Consider the following 25293-nt stretch of genomic DNA (forward strand, 5'->3'; position numbering starts at 1 on the left):
ATGCTGCGTACTCAAGTTTTGGTCTTATTAGTGTAGTTAGTATTTTCTTTATAATTTCTTCTTCCATATAAGTAAATGCCACTTTGATTGACCTCAATAAATTGTAGGTTTCTCCAAATAATTTTTTTATATGCTTATCAGGTTTCATGTCCTTTCCAATCATCACTCCAAGATCTTTTTCAGAGTTTGCTTTTTTTTTTTTCTTCTCCAATTCTGTAATCTTTTGATATTCTGTTTTTACTCTTTCCAAATTCCATTATACTGCATTTCTTTATATTAAATTTCACTTCCCACTTTTGAGTCCAATTCCATATCGTGTCCAGATCTTGTTGCAATGAGTTGCAGTCCTCTTCCGTTTTTACCTTAAGTAATTTTGCATCATCTGCAAAAAAATTCATATAGCACCCCACGCCTTCATGTCATTAATGTACACCCACTCCTTGTTTAACGACCTACTCGGTTAACGACAACTCGGAGTAACGACGGGCTTTATGACAGACCAATATTCGTTTAACATAAATCTCCCGAAGTTACGACGTTGTGTACGATAATTAAGTTGGCTGAGGCAAATTTGTATGATGTTATAAATGAACTTGTACGGTGGATATTACCTGTGAGGTAAAGTGTTCTGAAGCTTAGATCTACATTACCATCCTGCAAGCTGCAAAAACTACCTGGGGTACAGTATACAGACGCTCCTCTACTTACGTTCATTCGTTTTACGTTTTTTCGATTTTACGTTTGAACTGACGGTAAAAAAAAATTGTAAAAAAAAAAAAAAAAATTGAGTGAATTTTTTAGTTTACCGCGCTCTCCGTAGTTCAAACGATACTTGCGCACGACGCTGCGTCCATTGTTTACATTGCGCAGACGACAAACTGAAAATGCCTTGCCTCCTCCTCCTCCCCCTCCTCCACCATCTCAATTTATGTTGCTTGAATTTAATCTATTTGAAATTAATGTTATTATTTTACAATGTTATGTGTTTAATTAATGATTTAGGGGTGTTTTATAAGATACGGTAATAGAATTTACCGATGTATAGTACAGTAACAACTTACGTTCATTTTCAACTTACGTTCGGCCGTTCGGAACGTAACTAAAACATAAGTTGAGGAGCGTCTGTATACCGGTAGTGGTAAATTTTTAGTTTCGACCATGGGCGCAATATAGCAATAGAAAATTAATTATTAATTTTGTAAATTATAATGTATCAACGTAATATGCAATTTTGTGAGCGGAAATAAAAAAAAATGCTAAAACAGATTTCGTAAGTAACGAAGTCATGTCGGACGAAAGGTACACTATGTTTGTTATGATAGATGCCGATGTCGAAGAAATGAAAGGATGATGAATTCATCTAACCCAGTGTTTCCCAACCTTTTTTGGTTGCGACCCTAAATCCACTCTTAGCCTGGAGTCGCAACCCTAATTGTAATAATAAATTCAACCATTTCATGTTATATTTCTACGTACTTGCATAATGTTTATAAACTTTCGTTTTTATAGTTCAGTTTATATTTACTAGCACAATGAATTTAAATACATTTGAAACTTGAATGAATTTAAAAAAAAAAAAAAAAAAAGACCCATTGGCGACCCTCAAAAACACCCTCGCGACCCTGGGGTTGGGAACCACTGATCTAACCTAAACTAAACTAACCTAACCTGTGTTTAATAAATTATTACCTGCAAATTAAATGTCATCCGGCTCGTCCTTGTTGTCATCGTCGTGAGAGACGTTGGCAGACGACAAGATGGCGTCCCGATCCTATGCTACCGACTTCGTTCATTAGCATATTTTCTTGTAGCAAGGTATTTTTTACTTTCATTTCCGCCCACAAAATTGCACATTACGTTGATACATTTTAATTTACAAAATTAATAGTTAATTTTCTATTGCTATATTGCGCCCATGGTCGAAACTAAAAAAAATACCCGGTATTCAATATGGAATGTCAGCATAAGCGGATTTGGTCATATACGGTAATTTCAGGAACCTAACCACCGTAAATAAACAGTAAATAAAGCTTCAATGTACTGTATAAAAGAGGGAAAATACACGAAAATAAAGATACATGTATTGCTGGACATTGTACATACAGTACATGTACGCATATGTATACACTTTCGCTTAACGACCAATTCGGTTAACGACGACGCGCTGGTCCCAATTGTCGTCGTTAAATGAGGAGTGGTTGTATATGGCAAACATGATCGGGGCCAGTACCGATCCTTGTGTTATCCCCTGTGCTTTTTATAGTATATATGGAAACTGTAATAGAGGATTTTAAAGAAGGTAAAGAAGAAAACTTTAAGAACAGAATAATGACTTATGCAGATGATATAGCTGAATGGAGCACATATAGGGAAGAGATTAAAGAAGACATAAAAAGGTGGAATGAGTGCTTTATAAGGAAAGGCATGAAAATGAATGTAGAAAAGACAGAAATACTGACCATTAGCAGAAGAGAAGAACATGAGTTCAGCATCACCGTAGGAAATAAGATGGTAAAAAATACGAACATCTTCAAATATCTTGGAAGTGTAGTCACTAAGGAGGGTGGAAATAGGAGGGATATTTCAGATAGAATAAATAAATTTAGTACAAATGTTGGAGCTCTCTGGCCAATAATAAAGGAAAAACATGTACCTTTAGAAGTGTAAAGGATTATTTTCAATACTGTCATGACTCCTACCCTAACATACTGTTCAGAAAGTTGGGTAATGACAAAAGTAGACATAAGCAGGATTCAGGCAGCAGAAACGAGACCATTAAGAGCCATAGTTGGAAAGACAAGGAGAGATAAACTAAAAAATGAAGATATAAGGAAAAGCATTGGCGTCTGTTCCATACTATCCAAAATAGATGCTGCCCAGTTAAGATGGGTAGGACATTTAGAAAAAATGGATGAAGAAAGAAATACAAAGGGATGCTGGGAGTGGATGCCGGATGGAAGAAGGGCAAGAGGAAGACCGAGAAAGAGATGGAAAGAAAATGTTGAAGAAGCCCACAGCAGACATTAAAACTCTGAGGGAGGAAGAGGCCTTCCATGATAGAGCCAGATGGAGGAACATGCTGGAACCACTGACAGGCATAATGACCACTACTGGGAGCTGAAGTAAGAAGTAAAAAATAATCCAGAGAGCAGCCACAAAAATGTGAGGAGAGAGTGGCCAAACTGGAGTTACCAACTCTGGAGCAAAGAAGAGAGAGAGGTGACCTACTGACCATCTACAGAATCATGAAGGGCATAGAAATACTTGATAGACAGGACTTGTTAAACTGGGAGAAGGGAATCACAAGAGGACATGGAAAGAAAGTAAAAAATCATAGTTAAAGAAGAGATCTGAAGAAAAACAGTTTTCCACATAGAGTAGTGGACACTTGGAACAAACTGGACAAAAAAATAGTGTGTGCAAAAACCATTCATAAATTTAAGAGCAAACTAGACACTCCGAGATACAAAGGCAGGACACCATGAGCATAGCTCCCCTTCCCGTAGAATACAAATAGGTAAATACAACTAGGTAAATACTTGTGTCTCATGACGCCTACATAGACGTCATTGTACTGAAGTGGTTAAAAGCCCTCCAAATACTAATCAAGAGATCTCTTCTGTCAGTGTCATCTATTTCCTTTAGAAACCTGAATACTGTAATTAAGTCACCTTTCTCTTATATATTTCAGCATTGGCAATCAATCCATTGCCCCTAATCTCACTTTCAGAAGACCTGCAGCCTTCAGGTAACCAGCAACAGCATCAAGGCAGGACCATAAGTCACTCATGGAAGATATATTGTGTTATTGTCCATGGATGATAGGTTGGAGCATTGTAGTATGAAGTGTTCTATGTCTATGGTGGTTGTTTCTGGAGAAGTTTGAATCTGTAGGTATATATTGGTGCTGTTTTAATGCTGGATGGCAAATGTTAGCAAATTTAGTGCTTTTAGTCTCTCCTTATATTGCTTATTTGCCTGACTGGGAACCAGTTTGGTTTTTACCTTTTGCATTCTCTCAGTCTTGCTCATGATGTAGTGAGTGGTTTTTTCTAGGGATCTGTGCTTGGTCCTGTTCTATTGTTGATTTATGTAAATGATATGGATATTGGTCAGGTATATGAAATATAAAAGTTTGCAGATGACACTAGAATTGCTAGTATAATCAGTAATACAATGGAAAGGGATCAACTATAGTCTGACCTAGATTGTTGTGTGGAGCAATAGATGACAAATGGAATTTAACAGTTATAAATGTAAAGTTCTGTATATCTCTCTATCTATATACCAAGGGCTTATCCCTGATAAGGGAGGTAGCCAAGTTAAAGGCATGCACCCACTCCCACACTTGGAGGACAACAAAATACAAAATCCAAAACAATTTGGATTTAGATAAGGAAGATCATGTGCCACAAACTTAATATGCTTTTACATGAGATTAATAGAAATGATTCAAGAAAGGTATGGATGGGCAGATTGTGCCTTCTTAGATTTATAAAATGCATTTGACAAAGTACCACACAAAAAGCTACTAAGAAAATTTAAACAATAGGTGGAATACAAGGAAAGTTATTGGCATGGATGAAAGATTTCTTGAACAGGAGAAAAATGAGGGTGGTACTTAGAGACAAGAACTCAAATTGGGAAGAAATGATAAGTGGAGTCCCACAATGCTCTGTATTGGCTCCAATAATGTTTGCCATGTATATAAATGACATGGATGAAGGTGTGGAATGTTATATGAACTTCTTTGCAGATAATGCAAAACTACTAAAGAGAGTAAGTACAGAGGAAGATTGCAAATCATTACAAGAAGACCTGAACAAAATCTGAAAATGGAGTCAGAAGAGTGAAGTGAATTTCAACATCAAGAAATGTAGCAAAATTGGTACAAAGGAAATTAAAAAAGTCAACTCAGAAAGGGACCTAGGAGTAACTATCACCAATGACATGACACCAGACAAACATATCAACAAATTAGTCGGAGAAACTTTCAATTTATTAAGATCAATGAAAGTGGCTTTTGACTACATGGATGAAGAAATGGTAAAGAAAATATTAGTTACATTGATAAGACCAAAATTGGAGTATGCTGCAACACTATGGACACCTAGTACTAAAAAGAACATAAAGAAATTAGAAAGAATTCAAAGAGCAACGACAAAGATGGCACCAATACTCTCCAATTTGACATACAAAGATTGGGCAAACACAAACTACCTACCCTGGAACAAAGAAGAGAAAGAGGAGACCTGCTAACCATATACAGAATTATGAAAGGGATGGAAGTCCTTGATAGAGATGACTTATTAAAGTGGGATAGAAGAAAAACCAGAGGACACAAAAAGAAACTTAAAAAGGATAGTTACAGAAGAGATCTGAAAAAGAATAGCTTCCTGCACAGAGTGATAGGTAACTGGAACAAATTGAATGAAGAAACAGTGAGTGCAAAAACTATAGAAGAATTTAAGGTTAAACTGGATGCTGAAAGATACAAAAGTGGGTCACTACGAGCGTAGCTCTCTTCCCACAAAATACAACTAGTTAAATACTTATTCCACTCCCATCCACCACCCTATTTCTCTCTTATCATACCTCCTACCCACTGCCTGGGTCAGAGGCAATGCAGTAGATCCACAGCAAGGGTCCCTTGCCTCACTTAATCGGTACCCCCCTCCATCCCCTTATGCAGAAAATAGAAAAGATGGGAGAAATCCCTCTGGGCTACATCAAAATATCATCCACATACAACCACTCCCCACTCCCCACTCCCCCCCATCCCCTGCCCCCTCCCTTGCTTAACACAAAAGAAAGAAGACACAGCAATTCTCCACTCACCCCTATACCCTGCCTTCTCCCTTTCATCCCATCCATCCATCTCATCCTTGGTCATCCCAAGTTCACTCCATCCATCTGTGTTTTCCACACCTCTTTTACTAATCTTTCTTCACTCATTCATTCCATGTGTCCAAACCATCCCAATACTCTTTCATCAGCTCTGCCATCTCCTTATCCACCCCCCACTCTCCTCCTTACCTTCTCATTTTTCACTGTATCCAACCTTTCAACCCCTACCATACTTCTCAGACACTTGTGAGAAGCGCATTTAAATTTCTCCTTTATGTCTCTCTCAAACTCCAAGTCTCTTCCCCATACAATGTCATTGGTACAGTCACCCCTTCATATAATCTTCTCTTTACATCCATTCCCATATGCCCATTTCTCATGACTTTTTTTAATCCCCCCAAGACATTTACTTGCTTCTCTCAGTCTACAGTTTACCTCCGCACCCTCTCCTCCACATCCTGTCACATGTGACCCCAAATATTTAAAAACTGTTAATTTCCTCCAACCTTTCTTCTTAGATTTATTCCCAATTCACAGCCATCCTTTCCCTTTGTACATCTTATCACCTTTTACCCATATTTACCTTCAACTTTCTTCTGTTGCATACCTTCCCAAACTTTGTCACTAGTTGCCTTAATCCCCCCTTTGACCCTACCACAAGTGCAGTGTCATCTGCAAACAGCAACTGCCTCACCTCTCACTTCTCTCCATTATGATTAACCACCTCCAGTCCCTTGCCCATTACATTTGAATTTACCTCCCTTACTTACTACCCCATCCATGTACACATTGAACATGGTGACATGAGACAGCCCTGATGCAGCCCCACCTTTACCTCAAATCACTCATTCTTTCCATATCTAATTCTAACACAGGTTCTACTACTCTCATAGAAACTCTTCAGTGCCATAACAGCTTTCCCCCAATCCCTTGTATCCAATACTAGGGTGCTAATAAAAATCAAAAGTTTGAATTTTTTATCATACTTTATTTGGATTCTGCATTATACTGAGGAACTACTGCATGCAAATTTTCAGCATGGTCAGGTGATATTTAGGGGTGGTGGATGACGATTTTGTAATTCCACCTTCAGCTATGTAAGGGAAGTCATCATTTTGAGTGCTTCATGGCAATATTCTGTCCTTTTTTGGCAAAATTTTCCTTCCCCCAGCAGCCCACTGGTCCCCCTGTGCTGCACACACACAGTATTAGCCCCTCGGTGGGGAGGTATCATGGGAGACCACCCCACTCATTGTCACCATGCTGGCTGGGGGAGGGTCTCCTTGGAGGAGGTGCTGGGCTGGCGGCAGTGGTGGTCTTCAATGATCTGGAGGAGGATCTGGCGCTGTTCCTCGTCTTTCGTCAGGCAAAGATTGAATGCTTGCATCAGTGCCACCCCTGGCTCTGCCATGTCGTTGGCCACATGCATTCCTTGTATGAGGTGTCAGGCATTACTGAACGTCTTCTCCTCTTCACACTTCCGCAGATTTGTGGAAAGGAAATCTGGCAAAATACTGAGAATATCCAGGAAGCGTCGAGACCTCTTAGAGGCAAACCAAGACAGTGTTGCCATTGTTACACTCTCTTCTGGAATGTTGATTCATTTAGAGTCTTTCTCTGCTCCTTCTCGGTGGAGGATGGCTTGGGGAATGGCTTGTTTGGTAGAGGGAGAGAGCCACAGGTCAAAGAGGGACAGGCTGATCAGATGTTCACTCAGATACAAGAAATGACAGTTCAGTACCTTGAAGCATGCCTTTCTAAGAGGAGAATCATGATATTCCAGGAGGTCTTTTCCGAGTTCGAGATCATTGGCCGGGGCGTAGGTGGGGAGTGTGGACTTGAACCAGCAGATGACGTAGACCTCAAGAGACGAAGAAGGAGAAGCACTTGAGGCCTGCGATCTCCCCCGGCATGACCAAGCTGGTGATCTGCTCTCTGAACAGCAACATCTTCAGGGAGTAGATTGTGCATGACATCCACCATGCTCGGTGGAGAGCACCAGGGTGCTGGATCATCATCTTAGGAAGAGCACCTCCAGGGAAGGCGATGGTGAGCTCCGCCAGTTCCCTATAGTCATCTCAGGGCTGCTTCTGGATCATGATGGCATTCAGGGATTCGATGATGGCTTCCCTCTTGGCAGCCAAGGTCTCGGGGAGGTCGGAAAGAGGCTGGATTGCCGAACGATCGATGAACTGCCAATACTCCTTGAATCGTGAAAAGAGGTTGATCTCAGGGCCAGAAGCACGAGGCAAAAGCCTTTTCAACTAGAATTTCATGCATGCGGTGGCGGCAGGCGAACGAGAATAGGGGCCGCACCATCTTTTCCTGTAGTAAGGTGCAGGCTCGGTTGACATCGTCAGTGTTTGCACTGGTGGTGTCGAAGCACATCCCTATGACGCGATCACTGATTCCCCAGTCTTCCAGACACTCAAAGACAGCTGTGGCGGCAGCCTCGTCCATCCCAGCATGCAGCTTTGGAACACCCAAGAGTTTCTTAACACCTTTACCAGTGACAATGATGGCGAGCCAGTCGGCCCGAGATCCGTCGTCTTGAGAGACAATTTTACCGTCCCAGTGGACGGTGAGGGGAGTCTGTGGATGCTTGGTACTTGGCTTTTGCCTTTCAGATGGACTCTGGGTTGAGGACGAGTTCCTGGGGATCATGGCCCAAGCTACTTCCCATTGTGGCTACGATTCGAAGAGCCTGTCGGCTGCTGACCCCCGTCCAATCCAGCTTGCCAACCAGATTGGGACATGACTCTTGATACCCCGCATTCTTGCTTGCTTGGGCGGTGAGGCTCCTTTGTCACCAGATGGGGAGGTCGAGGAGGGACGGACTGGACTGGAGGATGCAGACGATGAGGACTCCAATTCCACGGTCTCCTCTGCCATCAGCAACCGTTCATGTCCACCACATGCAGCAGTCCTCTCTCATTGACAGACCCCAGCTTCCAACTTCTTGTCATGCCCCACCATGGAACCCCGTCTTCCCGTCTCCCGCTGTGCCATGAGGAAGTCCTTGTCCTCCTTGATGGTCATCAGGGCAAGCACATCAGCATGGGCAATGTCCAGAAGGTCTGGGAGACTTTCTTCAAAAGCCTTCTGCTTTTCCCAGGGCTTGACTCCTGTATTCCGTTTGCTCTTCTGCAGAACCTTCCACTATTCAAAGAGGGAAACGATCTTTCTCCTGATGCTCGTTTCTGCCATCACCGGAATCCGGGCTCGGAGCCAGAAGTCCAAAACTTTCTTGGCCACCTCTGCAGCGCTGTCAGGAATGGTTTTCTTTTGATCCTTGTGATAGAAGAAAAAATGGCGGAGGGCATCTCCTCGGCTTGGGAGCTTGGCACCAGTTATACACTCGATGCCATGCCCTACTAACCAAATCTCACTTTTTTTTCAGGTAGCCATGACCTGTGGGAAGAGATAGAAAACTTTAAAGTCATTCCACCACCAGTAAATATTAACCAGTCCTCCTTAAACTTTGCACATAATACATACATACACATATACCAAGGCTTTTTCCCCCTTACAAGGGAGGTAGCCAAAAAGGAAAAGGCATAAAATCATTCCCACCCATTCCATCCCTGAATACACTCCACACCCTTCCACCCTCCCTCTTATCTTAGCACCTCCTGGATGACGGGTCATCCCTGCACCCTGTCCACTGCCCTGGATCAGAAGCAGTGTCGCAAGACACAGCACATCCACAGCAAGGCCGCTTCATTAAACCGGCGACCCCCCTCTCCATCCCCCCATGCATAAAATTAGAAGACGGGGAGAAATCCCTTCGGGCTGCGTCAAATTTTGCTCACACATACTACCTCACCCCCCACCCATTCCACCTCATGCATCACAACATCATCCATATACAACCATTCTCCATTCACCCCTGTCTTCTGTCCTCTCCTGTCCTTCCTCAACAGACATTCCCCTCTTCCCCAAAGCCCCCTTCACCCCATCCATCCACCTCATCCTAGGACGTCCCCTCACGTTCACTCCCTCCACATCTGCCTTCCATACCTCTTTTACTAGTCTTTCTTCACTCATTCTTTCCATGTGTCCAAACCATCCAACCCTATCTCCCAACTCCCTTTCAACCCCTGTTCTCCTCCTCACCTCCTCATTTCTCACTCTATCTAGCCTAGTAACCCCCATCATACTTCTCAGACACCTCATCTCAAACACATTCAAACTCCTTCTCTCTTCCTCTCTTATGTTCCATGTTTCTGCCCCATACAGTGCTGTTGGCACAATCACTCCATACAGTCTCCTCTTAGCATCCATTCCCAAATGTCTATTCCTCATTACACTTTTTAATCCACCATGGCATTTACTCGCTTCTCTCAATCTACATTCTACCTCCACCTTCACTCCACCTTTTCCTGCCACATTTGCACCCAAGTATCTGAAACTATCCACTTCCCCCAGTCGCTCTCCCATAATGCTCACTTCCAGTCTACTGCCACTTTCACCCCTTGTACATCTCATCACCTTACTTTTACCCACATTTATCTTTAGCTTTCTTCTATCACACACTCTCCCAAACTCTGTCACCAACTTCTTCAATCCCTCCTCCAATCCTGCCACAAGCGCAGTGTTGTCCGCAAACAACAGCTGGCTCACCTCCCACTTTTCTCCATTTTCTTTAACCATCTCCAATCCCTGACCCACTACCCTTGCATTTACCTCTCGCACTACCCCATCCATGTAAGTTGAACAGCCAGGGCGACATAATAGTGTCTCAATATAATGCAGAATTCCATCGAAGTAGGTGAAAAAATCACAACTTTCAAAAATTGCCTTAGATGGCTATTGGCACCCTATCCAATACCCACAGTACCTACCTGTATACCTTGTCATAAGCTTTCTCCATATCCGTAAGTTTTCCATATACATAGTACAAATACCAACAGCTTTTTTCCCTTTACAAGGGAGATGGCCAAAAAACAAAGGCATAAAATCCACTCAACAACAAAAACAACTGTAATTATTATTGCATGTACAGTAACCAGGTTCAGAAATTAGATCAAGAAAAAGACCTAGGTATCAAAGGATCTAAAACAAACCCTCCAGTGCACAAAAACTGCTGAAACTGCCCAGCAAACCGTAGGATTTATTGGAAGAACATTTTAACTTAAGACTGAGAAAATAGTAATTACTTTATACAATTCTCTTGTAAGACCTCATCTTGAATACTGTGTTCAATTTTGGTCCCCATATCTTATAAAAGACATTGACAAATTAGAAAGAACACAAGATAGAATCGCTAAAATAATCCCTTGTCTACCTAAGAAATCCTATGAAGAGCAGAATGGAGCACTGGGAATTATAAGAGGATACAACAGAACCATGTTTATAGGACACCTACATACAAAAACCAAAATACTCCCACTAGAGCATCATATGAAAATAACAAGAATACAACAAGAATACTACACCTCACAAGCACCACCAACAGAATGGAGAAAAAGAGAAAAACATACTACTCAAACATCTACCACAGCCTACTACCCAAACCACACAAAACATCCAAACAGAAACACATTCACACCCAGATAACTAAACAAGCCCTTCAAGAAAGACCACCAAACTCACTACTCTAACAACAACAAGAACCACCCCCCGATATAAATCTCACAGAGAAAACCCTCACACACCAGACAAGAACCACACTAGCACACCAGCACTCAGGATGCCATCCATCAATATAATTGTACCAACACAGAATAGGCCTGGCCACAGATTCAAACTGCCCTAGATGCAACCACTACTCAGAAGACACAACACCTCATACTGCAATGCCCTACATTAACAATCCCCAGACAACAACACAGCCATTCATCATCTTTACATTCAGTCTTATATTCTATCTATACTCATTCACTTTATCCATCATTGTCTCTTCCTCCTCCCTTCCCCCTCCCTTTCCCCTTCTTTCTCTTCCTTCGAATGCTCTTTCCTATCTTCCTCCCCCACCTCATCCTCCACCACCACCTTCTCCTTCACCTCTTCCTCCACCATCACTTGTACCTCCTCTTTGTTCTACTCCTTTTCTTTCTCCTATTTCACTTCTACCTTATACTCTTTCTATTTCATCATCATCATCCTTTAACATTCTAAATGTCTTCTTATGGTAGGAATTTCTCACAACTATTGTATTCATCATAATTAATATTGTCACTATTTCCCTTTAGTGAGCCAAGACCCTTCACGAGTGCCACTGATTGAAGCCAGCAGGCGAGGTAATGAAGACATGATAATTGAGTGCCTAGCAGGTGGTGTGTCAGTCAACTCACTTGCCAAATCAGGTAACAGTGCCCTTCATGCTGCTGCCCAGGGAGGGCACATAGGCTGTGTGCAGATCCTCCTTCAGCAGACTGGAATTCTTCTTGATTTACAGGTAATGTGGGTGATATACAGTTAGAGTTCAGAGTAGGTCATGCCCAGTTTAAAGGAGTTAGAACTTCTTAAGTTGGGTGTCTGAGTGACCCTTAGGAAGAGAAGAATAAATGTAACAACTATTGTTAGACACTGACTATTACTAATTGAATGACAGCTATTACCTAAGGTGCCTTTGGGTTTAAATTATGTGTACTTATATTGCAGAACAAACTGGGAGATACTCCATTACATTGTGCTGCATATCGTGGTCATGCACTAATTGTGTCTCTGCTACTACAGCACAAAGCCCGACATGATATTGTCAATAGGTATGAAGTGCAAAAATCTCTGTGTATGAATGTAGATCATTTTACTCCTTAATAAACCAGATTATAATGATATATGTTAAGTTGTGGAACCAGTGACAGGTAAATGCTTGTGGTGATCCCGCAAGATGGACAGAGGAAATGATCCTCCTTACTGCCCAATTTCAAAATGTGTCACCCTCCCATGCTTTTCATTGGAGGTGCAGCCCCAGTGGGCTGATACATAGTCTCAGGACTAGGCCAAGATATCCTCTTCAACTGTATGTCTTCCACTTTTCACATATGGAAAGCTGAAAACCAGCAACTGCTGCCCTCCTAATATAGGGAATTTCAGTTTATGACAGTCTCAACTTTCGCCATTGGTTAAGATGCTGATTATTCCCCTTTGCTCTTTTTTTTTTTTTTTAAATTGGTTACCATGGCAGAGGAGTATATTTTCATATGACAATACACTGAGAATTGATGTGTTGGTCAGTCTCAGTTGTGTGCCATTTTGGATTACTACTTATCATTTGCTCTTGTTTGTGTTGCTTTTTTGGGAACTTTTTGCCCTTTAATATGGCTCCAAGCATAAGGCAGAATTCTGATGGCAGTGCATCAAAGAAAAGGAAAGTAATCACCAAGGAAAGTGCTTACTTGTTGGTTCTGATATATGCCAAAAATTAGTTTATGACATGGCATAGGAATGGAACTTCATCATAACTTGAGGACCACTTGTACTTTCAGCCAGCGAAAGAAACAGCCCCACATTTATAGAACACAGACTAGAGACCAAAGTTTCTTCCCAGAGAGGTTTTTGGGAAGGCCTAAGGATTGATGGCAGCCATCTGGCTGCATGTTATAGTGGCAGCATAGCATGCAGTTGATACTTTAGGGTCTACATGAGGCACCCCCTACGGACCAGAGCCACACATCATTTTGTCTGTGATAAAGGAAAACTGTTCATAGAGAAATGATGATACTTTTTACACTACGACTGTCCCTCTATTATGCTGTCCCCCAAACCCTTGTTACTGTCCTGTACCATTTCTCTGAATATTCATTTCCTTTTATTTTTTGCCTACCCTGTGGTGGGGGAAGAGAATGCTACCACCAAGTCTTTCCACTTGAGTCGTAAGTGGCGACAAAAAATGGGACAGGGGATGGGATTAGGAGTCCTATTACCTGTAGCCCCAAAAGGGGACATTCCTAAAAAAAGTAAAGGCATAAGAGGGTCTAGGAGCTTTCCAACCAGTACCCTAAGGTTTGGGTCATTTAATGTGCGTGGATGTGGTACAGATGAGAGTAAAAGGGAAGAGATAGGCAGTATGTTTGCAAGAAGAAAGATGGAAGTGCTGGCTTTGAGTGAAACTAAAATGAAAGGGAAGGGCGAGTGTGAGTTTGGGAGTGTAATTGGGAGGTACTCAGGAATGAAGAGGGGACGAGGGAAAGAAGGGGTGGCTATACTAGTAAGTGAAGAGATAAGTAAGTGTGTCGCGAAGTGGAAGGAGGTTTCATCAAGGTTGATGTGGATGAAAGTGAAGCTGGGAAGGGAGATGTGGGTTTTTGTAAGTGCATATGGACCTGGTAGTGAGAAGAGCATAGAGGAAAGGGAGGCTTTTTGGGTAGATATAAATGAGCGCATAGAGGGATTAGGGAGAAATGTCAATGTAGTTGTATTGGGAGACCTTAATGCTAGGATAGGAAACGAAGCAATAGATTGATTGGGAAGTATGGAGTTCCAGGTAAAAATTGTAGTGGAGAGTTGATGGTGGAGATGTGTCTTGAAAGAGTTGATGATAGCAAATACAGTGTTTAGGAAGAAAGTCAAGCATAAGTATACATGGGAGAGGGTTGTGGATGGAAGGGTGGCAGATAGAGCATTAATGGACTATATAGTGGTGACCAGGAGTATGGTAGGAAGAGTTAAAGATGTACATTTAACTAGTTGTATTTTGTGGGAAGGGGAGCTATGCTCATGGTGTCCTGCCTTTGTATCTCGCAGTGTCTAGTTTGCTCTTAAACTCATGAATGGTTTTTGTGCAAACTATTTCATTGTCCAGTTTGTTCCAAGTGTGCACCACTCTGTGTGAAAAACTGTTTTTCTTCAGATCTCTTCTGTAGCTATGCTTTTTTATTTTCTTTCCATGTCCTCTTGTGCTTCTCTTGTCCCAGTTTAACAAGTCCTCTCTATCGAGTATTTCTGTGCCTTTCATGATTCTGTAGATGGTCAGTAGGTCACCTCTCTCTCTTCTTTGCTCCAGAGTTGGTAACTCCAGTTTAGCCAATCTCTCCTCATATGACAAGTTTGCAAGTGCAGGTGCCATTTTTGTTGCTGCTCTCTGGATTCTTTCTATTTTCTTTATATTTTTGGTACTGGGTGACCACAATGTCATCACATATTCTAGTCTAGGCCTTATCAGTGTAACCAATATTTTTTTAATAATTTCTACGTCCAAATATGTAAATGCCACTTTTATTGAGCTTAGCAAGTTGTAGGATTCTCCGACAATTTTGTTTATCTGTTTGTCATAGGACAAGTCGTTTGAGATAATTACCCCCAAATCTTTTTCGGATCTCTCCTTCTTTACCTCCTTGGTTCCAATTTTATATTGTCCTGATATTCTGTTTTTGCTTTTTCCAAACTCCATTATGCTACACTTGTTAATATTGAAGTCCACTTCCCATTTCTGATTGCAGTTCCATACCTTATTCAGGTCTTCCTGCAGTGATTCGCAATCCTTTTCAGTTTTAACTTTCCTTAACAGTTTGGTGTCGTATGCAAAGAAGCTCATGTAACATTTCACATCATTATCCATGTTATTCACATAAATACCAAACATTATTGGAGCCAATACAGATCCTTGCAGTACTCCACTGATCACCTCTTTCCAACCTGAATATTTTTCTCTGAGTACTACTCTCATCTTTCTACAAATCAGGAAGTCCTCCATCCATTTTAATAGGTTCCCTTTTATCCCTTCTATATGTTCCAGTTTTTTTAATAATTTTTTGTGTGGTACTTCATCAAAAAGAATACATACATATACCAAAGGCTTTTCCCCCCTTACACGGGGGATAGCCAAAAATGAAAAAGGCATAGAAAACACTCCCACCCATTCCATTTCCTATAAATTCCATTCCCCTCCACCCTCCTCCCTCCCTCTTATATCAGATCATTTTCTGGTGGAAGGTAAATTGAGAGTGGAGAATAGGTGGAGAAAGGAAAGGGTAGAAGGTAGGGAGGTACTTCGAGTGAAATGCTTAAATGAGAAAGAAAAGGAGAATGAGTATAAGAAGAAGCTGAGAGAGGAGTGGGAGGGAGTGAAGGATAGAGTAGAACTAGGAGTGGAGGAGGAATGGGGATGGTTCAAGGAGGGAGTCATAAGGTGTGCAAAGATGGTGTGTGGAACAAGGAGGGCGGGAGGAAATAGAAGGAAGGGTAGTGAGTGGTGGGATGAGGAAGCAAAGAAGGGTGTAGAAGAGAAGAAACAGGCATTCATAGATTGGCTACAAATTAGGACGAGGGAATCGTATGAGAGGTACAAAGTAAAAAGAAGGGAAGTTAAGCATAAGATAAAGGAAGCAAAGAGGAGAGCAGATGTGAAATGGGGTAAGAGTATGACAGAAAATTTTGAAAGTAATAAAAAGATGTTTTGGAAGGAAATTAAAAGAGGAAGAGGAGGTGAATCAAGTAGAGAAGAAAAGGTAAAAGGTGCAGATGGAGAGATGATAATGGAAGAGAAGGCAGTGAGAGGAAGGTGGGCAGAGTATTTTAGGGAGTTGCTAAATGTGAAGGAGGATAGGGAGTTGCAGTGGGAAACACTAAGAAAATGAGAGTGATGAGTGAGGAAAATGGAGGAGAAATAGGGAAGGATGAAGTGAAAGCAGCTGTTAAGATGGTGAGAGCAGGTAAGGCACCTGGGTTGGATGGATGCCATGCAGAATGTCTGAAGAAAGGAGGTACAGTTATGGTGGACTGGCTGGTGAGGTTATTTAACCACTTCCATACGGTGACGCCTACGTAGGCGGCATGAGGAGCAAGTGGGTAAGCGATGATGCCGACGTCGACATCTTGATTATATTTATTGTAGTCGTACCTACGTAACCTTCATTCTCTCTAAACTGGCTTCATCATATTTTCTATGGTTATCAAAATTCACGGGTGAAAGAGAACGAACGATTGAGCACTGACTTTATTTTTTATAATGCGATTATTATGACGCAACATCACACGTCAGGCAGCTAATGCTGCCAGACGTGCGATGTGCCCCGGAGTGAAGAGGTTAATGTTTGTTTAAGAGAGGGTAGAGTGCCGGAGGACTGGAGGAGTGCCTGTATAATTCCGCTTTACAAGGGAAAGGGGGACAAGTGTGAGTGTAGTAGTTTCAGAGGGATCAACGTGTTGAGTGTAGTTGGGAAGGCTCATGGAAGGGTCTTGATTGAGAGGATTAGGAGAGGAACAGAGGGAATAATTGGTGAGGAGCAGTGTGGTTTTAGAACTGGTAGGTGTTGTGTAGATCAGATATTTGTGGTAAGACAGATATGTGAGAAAGCTATAGGAAAAGGTAAGGATGTCTTTTGGGCTTTTATGGATCTGGAAAAGGCTTATGACAGGATAGACAGGAAGGCACCGTGGGAGGTACTGCAGATATATGGGATAGGAGGAAAGCTGTTAACCCCTTCCATACGGTGCCGCACACGTAGGCGTCATGGGGAGCGAGTGTATTCGCGAGGCTGCCATATCGGCGTCTTGATTATATTTATTGTAGTCGCCCCTGTGTTTTTACATTCTCTCAAATGTGCCCTGAATCCCATTCTCTGTGGTATTCAAAATTCGCGGGTGAAAGAGAGAACGATCGATATAAGCGGTGACTATATTTTATGATGCGAGTATTATTACGACACGTCGTACGGCTGGCATTGGCTGCTGCCACTGAGATCTAAGTCCATGACGCCTACATGTGCGGCACCGTATGGAAGGGGTTAAGAGCAGTCAAGTGTTCTTACGAGAGTATTAGAGCTTGTGTTAGGATTAGAAATGGAGAGAGTGAATGGTTTGAGGTAAAGGTGGAACTTTGTCAGGGATGTGTTATGTCGCCCTGGCTGTTCAATCTATACACGGATGGGGTGATGCAAGAGGTGAATGAAAAGGTAGTGGGTCAGGGATTGGAGATGGTTAAAGAAAATGGAGAAAAGTGGGAGGTGAACCAGTTGTTGTTTGCTGACGACACTGCGCTTGTAGCAGGATCAGAGGAGGGATTGAGGAAGTTAGTGACAGTTTGAGAAGGTGTGTGAATGAAGGAAGCTGAAGATAAATGTGGGCAAAAGTAAGGTGATGAGATGTATAAGGGGAGAGAGTGACAGCAGGCTGGAAGTGAGCATTAAGGGTGAGAGACTGGAGGAAGTGGATAGTTTTAGATACTTGGGTGCGAATATGGCAGGAAAGGGAGGAGTGGTGGTGGAGGTAGAATGTAGATTGAGAGAAGCGAGTAAATGCCTTGATGGATTAAAAAGTGTAATAAGAAATAGACACCTGGAAATGGATGCTAAGAGGAGGTTATATGAAGGAGTGATTGTGCCAACAGCACTGTATGGGGCAGAAACATGGAACATAAGAGAGGAAGAAAGAAGGAGTTTGAATGTGTTTGAGATGAAATGTCTGAAAAGTATGATAGGGGTTACAAGGCTAGATAGAGTGAGAAATGAGGAGGTGAGGAGGAGAACAGGGGTGGAATGGGAACTGGGAGATAGGTTTGATGAAAGAGTATTAGGATGGTTTGGATACATGGAAAGAATGAGTGAAGAAAGATTAGTAAAAGAGGTGTGGAAGGCAGAGGTGAAAGGAGTGAATATGAGGGGGCATTCCAGGATGAATGGAGAAGTGTTGTGTATGGATGATGAACATCACATAAGAACATAAGAATAAAGGAGACTGCAAGAGACCATAAGGCCTACACTAGGCAGCTCCGTATCCATCACCACCTGTCATCCCCATCCATAAAGTTGTCTAATCGTTTTTTAAAACAACTGATAGTTTCAGCGCTTACTACATGGTTACTAAGTTTATTCCATTCATTGACCACCCTATTAGTAAACCAATTCTTGCCTATTTCCTTCTTAAATCTAAATTTGTCCAGTTTATACCCATTACTGTGAGTCCTGCCCTACTGTTTTATTATGATGACCTTGTTTGCATCACCCTTGTTATAGCCTTTGATCCACTTGAACACTTCTATTAGATCACCCCGCACTCTGCGTCTTTCCAGAGAGTGTAAGTTTAGGTGCCTAAGCCTCTCTTCGTAAGGCAAATTTCCGAGTCCATGTATCATTATGGTCATTCTTCTCTGTACTGATTCTAGTGAATTTATGTCCATTCTGCAGGACAGAGACCAAAACCGTGCTGCATAGTCAAGGATGGGTCTATCGCTAGATAGAGTTTAATAACTACCTCTGCACTTCTATTCGTTACTGTCCTAGCAGTGAAACCTAATGCGCTGTTAGCTTTATTTCTGGTGCTAATGCACTGCTTCCTGGTTTTAAGGTCCAGAACTCCCAAGACCCTCTCGCACTCAGATTTTTCTAGAAACGTGTTATCTAAGCTGTATCTATTTTCTGGGTTGTGCCCTACGTTTAACACGCTACACTTAGAGATATTAAAGTTCATTTGCCATTTCACCGACCATGTTAACAATTTATTAAGATCATCCGGCAGAATCTCTGCGTCGTCTCCTGACCTAATTAGGCGTCCTATTTTAGTGTTGTCCGCAAACTTACTAACATCACTATTTATCTCATCTTCTAAGTCGTTTATGAACAACAAGGGACCCAAAACCGAGCCCTGGGGGACCCCGCTAGTAACATTGCCCCACCTAGATTTTATTCCATTTATGGTGACCCATTGTTTTCTGTTACTAATCCAAGCTCTAATCCATTCTAACACTTTTCTTCCTATGCCATGGGATTTTATTTTATTTAGTAGTCTCTTGTGTGGCACCTTGTCGAACGCTTTGCTAAAGTCAAGGTGATGCATGAGAGGGAGTGGGTGGGGGATGGGGTGTGAGGAAGTATGTATGAGAAAAAATTTGACGCAGCCTGAAGGGATTTCTCCCCCATCTTCTAATTTTCTGCATGAGGGGACGGAGAGGGGGGTTCACGAATTTATGAAGCGGCCTTGCTGTGGATGTGCTGTGTCTTGTGACATTGCTTCTTACCCAGGGCAGTGGACAGGATGCAGGGATGACCCGTCAATCAGGAGATGCCAAGATAAGAGGGAGGGAGGAGGGTGGAGGGGAATGGAGTGTGTGGGGAATGGAATGGGTGGGAGTGGTTTCTGTACATCTTTCTTTTTGGCTACCCCCCACGTAAGGGGGAAAAAGCCTTTGGTATATGTATATATGTACAGTATGTATGAGACTATAAGCAAGTTGTACTGTGTATATATATATATATATATATATATATATAAATATATATTTACCTAGTTGTATTTTACAGGAAGGGGAGCTATGTTCGTGGTGTCCCGTCTTCATATCTCATTTTATCTAGACTTTTTAAATTCGTGTATTGTTTTTGCACACACCACTTTCTCATCTAACATGTTCCAAATGTCTATTACTCAGTGGGGAAAGCTGTTCTTTTTCAGATCTCTTCTATAACTGGCTTTCTTGATTTTCTTTCCGTGTCTTGTATTTCTACTATCCCATTTTATTACTCTCTATCAATAGTTTCTATGCCTTTCATGATTCTATAAATAGTTATCAAATCTCCTCTCTTCTTTGCTCTAATGTCTGTAGCTCAAGTTTTGCTGGTCTCTCTTCATATGATACTTCTGAGAGTGTTGGTGCCAATTTTGTAATTGTTCTTTGTATTCTTTCAAGTTTTGTTATATATTTTTTTGTACTTGGTGACCACGTCATTGCTGCATATTCTAATCTTGGTCTTATCAAAGTGACTAGTATTTCCTTCACCATTTCTTCATCCAGGTATGTAAATGCCACTTTGATTGTTCTTATTGAATTATAAGTTTCTCCAAAAATCTTGTTTATATGTTTCTCAGGTGACATATTATTCATAATAATGACTCCTAGGTCTTTCTCGTTTTCTACTTTTTTTATTCTTTCTTCTCCCACTTTATATGATCCCACTATTCTTTTTTTTTCTTCTTCTTCTTCCAAATTCCATTATACTACACTTCTTAATATTGAATTCCATCTCCCACTTCCTACTCCATTCCCATACTTTATTGAGATCACTCTGTAGCGACTCACAATCTTCTTCAGTGTTCACTTTTTTCAACAATTTTGCGTCATCCGCAAAGAAGCTCATATAATTTTCAGTTCTTTTATCCATATCATTAATATATATAGCAAACATTGTTGGGGCCAGACTGTTCCTTGTGGAGCACCACTTATCACTTCATCCCAATTAGAGTGTTTGTCTCTTATCACTACTCTCATTTTTCTTTCATGCAAGAAGTCTTCCATCCACTTCAGCAGTTTGTCCTGTATTCCCCCTTCAGTTTCTAATTTCTTAAGCAACTTCTTATGTGTCACCTTATCAAAAGCTTTTTTCAGGTCTAGAAATGCACAATCAGCCCATCCATCTCTTTCTTGTATTACATCTATTAGCCTTGATTAGAAACACATTAAGTTTGTGATGCATGATCGTCCTTGTCTGAATCCAGATTGCCTTGTATTTAGTACATTGTTTGTTTGTTTTTTCCCAAATGCCTTACTCATCTACTTTTAATAATTCTTTCACAAATTTTTGCTATCGTACTTGTTAGAGAGACTGGTCTATAGTTAGTAGGGTCTTCTTTGTTTCCCACTTTATATATTGGTACTATATTTGCTCTTTTTCAATCTTTTGGAACTTTTCCTTCTTTCACTGAACTGTTTATTATGCTATGTATTTTGTCTGTTAGTTCATTCCTGCATTCTTTCAAAATCCAGTTTGCTATTTCATCTGGTCCATGTGATTTTCTGACATCGAGATTACTCATTACTTGATACTCATTACTTGATACTTCTACCTCTTTCATAGCGGGGGACTTTCTCCTCCCATTCTATATCTCTAGGTTGCATGTTCTCCCTTGTAAACACTGATTTAGAATGCTTGTTCATAATTTCTGCCATTTCTATTTCCTCTGTGTATTCAACTCCTTGCTGTAGTTTCTCTAATTCTTGTTTGTTTTTCAGTTACATATCTGTAAAATAGTTTTGGTTGATCTTTATATTTTTCTTTGACATCTTTTTCATTTTTTTTCTTTTCTTCTCTGCACACTTGTACATATTCATTAATATAACTAGTATATATTTTCCATTGTTCAAGTCTTTTGTATTTTTTCCATTTTATCCAAGTTTTATCTCTTTTGTTTTTTAACTCCCTACATCTTTTGTGGTACCAACACTTTACATATTCTTTTTCTTGCTTTTGTCTTGGGACATACTTTTCCACTCCTTTTTTATAAGTTTTTGTCAAAATATTCAATTTTTCTTCCACTGTTGTTTCCTCCTTGTGTATTCTTTCCCAGTCTTCTTTTTGAAAGAATTCTCTTAATTTATATATATATTTTTTTCATACATCAATCTTCCCTTTCTATAATGTTCATTTTTTTTTTTTTTTTTTCATTTTTTTTTTCCTCATTTAGTTCCGGTTCAACCAATATATGGTCACTTTTACTTATTGGTGTCTTATATTCAATCTTGTCCACTATTTCAGGTTCTGATGTGATTATTAGGTCCAGTCTCGATGGTTCTTCCTCATTTCTATACCTAGTCTTCTCTTGTAGCCATTGCATCATTGTATGTTCTATAATCATATAAAGTAGTACATTTCCCCATAGGTCATCTCCACCCTTTACTGTCATCTCTTCCCAGCAGATTTCTTTACAATTAAAGTCACCCATTATAACTATTCTTCCTCCATCTTTCATGATCTTATTTAGTGTTATCCTTGTGTCTTCTAACATACTTTTGTGTTCTTTCTCTTCCCACGAAGCCATTTTAGGAGGCACATAATTTACTACAAACTTCCTGTTCTTCCCATCCTTGACCTCCACTTCCATCATAATCATCTCTACTCTCTTCTTTCCATATGTGACATTCCTCACATTTATATCTTTCTTAGTCAGGAACATAACTCCACCCCATTGTTTTACCTCTCTCTCTCTAATCCAATAATTATATGCACCATGTCCTACACTGTTAGGTGGTAGTGGACCTTTCAATTTTTTCTCTACAATTCCCATTATGTTCCGTTCTTTTTCCTTCAGGTAATCATTCAGTTCATTCAAGCCTAAGCCATCTATATTTGTATAAGATACTTTTAATTTTCTGCTACTTCCATTGTGTTCTCTGTTTCCCTTTTCTTTTTCTCTGCTATGAACCATTTCTTCACTTTTATATTCACTACTCTCCAATAGAATTTCTTTTCTTGTTTTTTCCTTAGCTTCTAGTCTTTTTGTTTTCTCTCTTTCCTCTTTATTCACTTCTCTTTTTATATACCTGTTTATATTGTTCACTGTCTGCTAGTTTCCCTGTTTTTGCTAAGATATTCTCTACTGTCGTTTGTGACCTGAATTTGATCTTAATTGGTCTGGTCTTATCTGTATTATATTTCCCTAGCCTATATATTTCTTCAATTTCTCTGTTTCTTGTCCATCCTCTTGAACTACTTCCAATATATTGTTTACATTTTCCTTTTCCTCTTGTGGTCCTATTTAGATTATACATCTCTTCCATCCCTAATATGATTATACATTTCTTTTTGTCCGCTAAGTCTCTTACTATATTCCCCTCTTCTCTCATCACTTTAATGATTGTGTCCTTAGTTTGTTCTTTCATCTGTTGTTTAACTATATCTGTAAGTAGAACTTTGTTATTTTCTTGGACTTTTCTATAACCCTGTGGTTCATTTGCTATGGACTCTTTATTTTCTTTATTATTATTCTTTAATTCCTCATTCTCATCTTTTACTTCTTTTAACCATCTTTTTAATTCTATTTCTTTAGTCAGGTTTTGATTCTCCTTCTTTAGTTCTTCCAATTTATCAACTCTTTCCGTAATCCATGTATGTTGGCTGAACCTAGCCTCCCAATGTTTGGTAATTTTCTCTAGTTTTTCCTCTAGACTTGCTAATCGGGGGAGGTTGGCATCCCCCCCCCCATTAAATCCATGGAAATTATTATCTCTACTTTCTGTTGTGTTGTTCTTATCTATATTTCTAAACTTAATGCTTTTACTGATATTTTCGACTTCGCCTGCATCGTGCGCAGCTCTCTTGTTGACATTTCTCCTGACGTCCGGGGGAACCCGTTCGTCACCTTCCTCATTTCTTTCCATTTCCCTCAGTAATCCCTCCCTTTCTCCTTTTTCTTCACCTTCCCACTACACCACGAGCTTTCCCCTTACCTATTAATACAACAAAGGTACTCCCTCATTGTTGAGATCAATGAATCTTGAAGTTTTATTGGAGTTCCAAACTTTGTTGTCACTTCAATCAACGTGTATTTACCTAGTTGTATTTTATGGGAAGGGGAGCTATGCTCGTGGTGTCCCGTCTTCATATCTCATTTTATCTAAACTGTTTTTAAATTCATGTATTGTTTTTGCACACACCACTTTCTCATTTAACTTGTTCCAAATGTCTATTACTCTGTGAGGAAAGCTGTTCTTTTTCAGATCTCTTCTATAACTGTCTTTCTTGATTTTCTTTCTGTGTCCTCTTGTATTTCTACTATCCCATTTTATTAGATCCTCTCTATCAATAGTTTCTATGCCTTTCATGATTCTATAAATACCGTCGCCGCAAAAAAAAATGGTACACTAAGATTTTTTGGATAACTAAACACAAAAGTACATGTTAAATGGGTTTTATTTACCTTTTAAGCTTACATTATATATACAAAATTAATATTTGGTCATGTGGCCCTTATTCTTGATCACCATCTCGATCCTCTTGGGCATCGAAGTGGCGAGGTTGGCGAAATACTGTAGGTCCATCGAGGCCCAGTGCTTCTTCAGCGCCTCCTTCAGGTCGGGTATGGTGCTGGGTCGTTCCTTCTCCAGGATGTTTTTCATCTGATTCCATGCGTTTTCGATGGGATTCAGGTCAGGGGAGTTACCAGGCCACTCCAGAACATCAATCTTGTTGGTTTCCAGGAAATCCTTCACTGCTTTGGACTTGTGTGCTGGGGCTCCGTCGTGCATAAAAAAGTTGCAGTCATGGATCTGCCAGAAAATCAGCATGTGGTTTCGCAAAACCTCGATGTAGTTGGCAGACTTCATTGTGACGTTCTTGGGGAGGAAATACAAGCCAGCTCTACCATTATTTCCAGTGAAGGCGCCCCACACCATCACGCTGTCAGGATGTTTAACAGTCTTGACGGTGTATTTTGGGTCGTAGCGGGAGACATTACTGGGGCGGCGGACCAGCTTTGAAGTTCCTCTGATGAGCCGGAACGTACTCTCATCACTAAACATCACCTTCTTCCAGTCGTCTGATGTCCAGTGTCGGTAATTCTTACAGAACTGCAGCCTTTTCTTCCTCATCTTATCAGTCAGCAGAGGTTTCTTGGCGGCCCGACGTGATGGTAATTTTAGGTCCTTTTGTAGTCGATGCTGCACGGTTCTCACTGTGACGTCCTGGAGCAATTTCGGGTGCTTTTCTTTCAGTTCTAAGGCTGTTATTCAGGGGTCTGCCTTCACTTCTTTCTTTAGAATGAAGTCTGTGCGTGCTGATGTCTTCCGTGGTCTGC

The 25293-nt window shown here is 40.8% G+C and overlaps 1 protein-coding gene across 7 annotated transcripts in view; it reads left to right on the forward strand.

Moving 5' to 3' along the window:
* Nucleotides 1–25293, forward strand: part of LOC143024895 (osteoclast-stimulating factor 1-like) — a 169077-nt gene that overhangs the window by 125139 nt on the left and 18645 nt on the right. For all 7 annotated transcript variants that reach the window (XM_076184288.1, XM_076184294.1, XM_076184293.1 and 4 more), the window contains 2 exons: nucleotides 12042–12247; nucleotides 12454–12557. In XM_076184288.1, coding sequence (XP_076040403.1) covers nucleotides 12042–12247; nucleotides 12454–12557 — 310 coding nt within the window. The remainder of the gene's footprint in view (nucleotides 1–12041; nucleotides 12248–12453; nucleotides 12558–25293) is intronic.

This window comes from Oratosquilla oratoria, chromosome 4, assembly GCF_046742065.1.
Source record: "Oratosquilla oratoria isolate Oo_2021 chromosome 4, ASM4674206v1, whole genome shotgun sequence".
In the NCBI taxonomy this organism is placed as follows: domain Eukaryota; kingdom Metazoa; phylum Arthropoda; class Malacostraca; order Stomatopoda; family Squillidae; genus Oratosquilla; species Oratosquilla oratoria.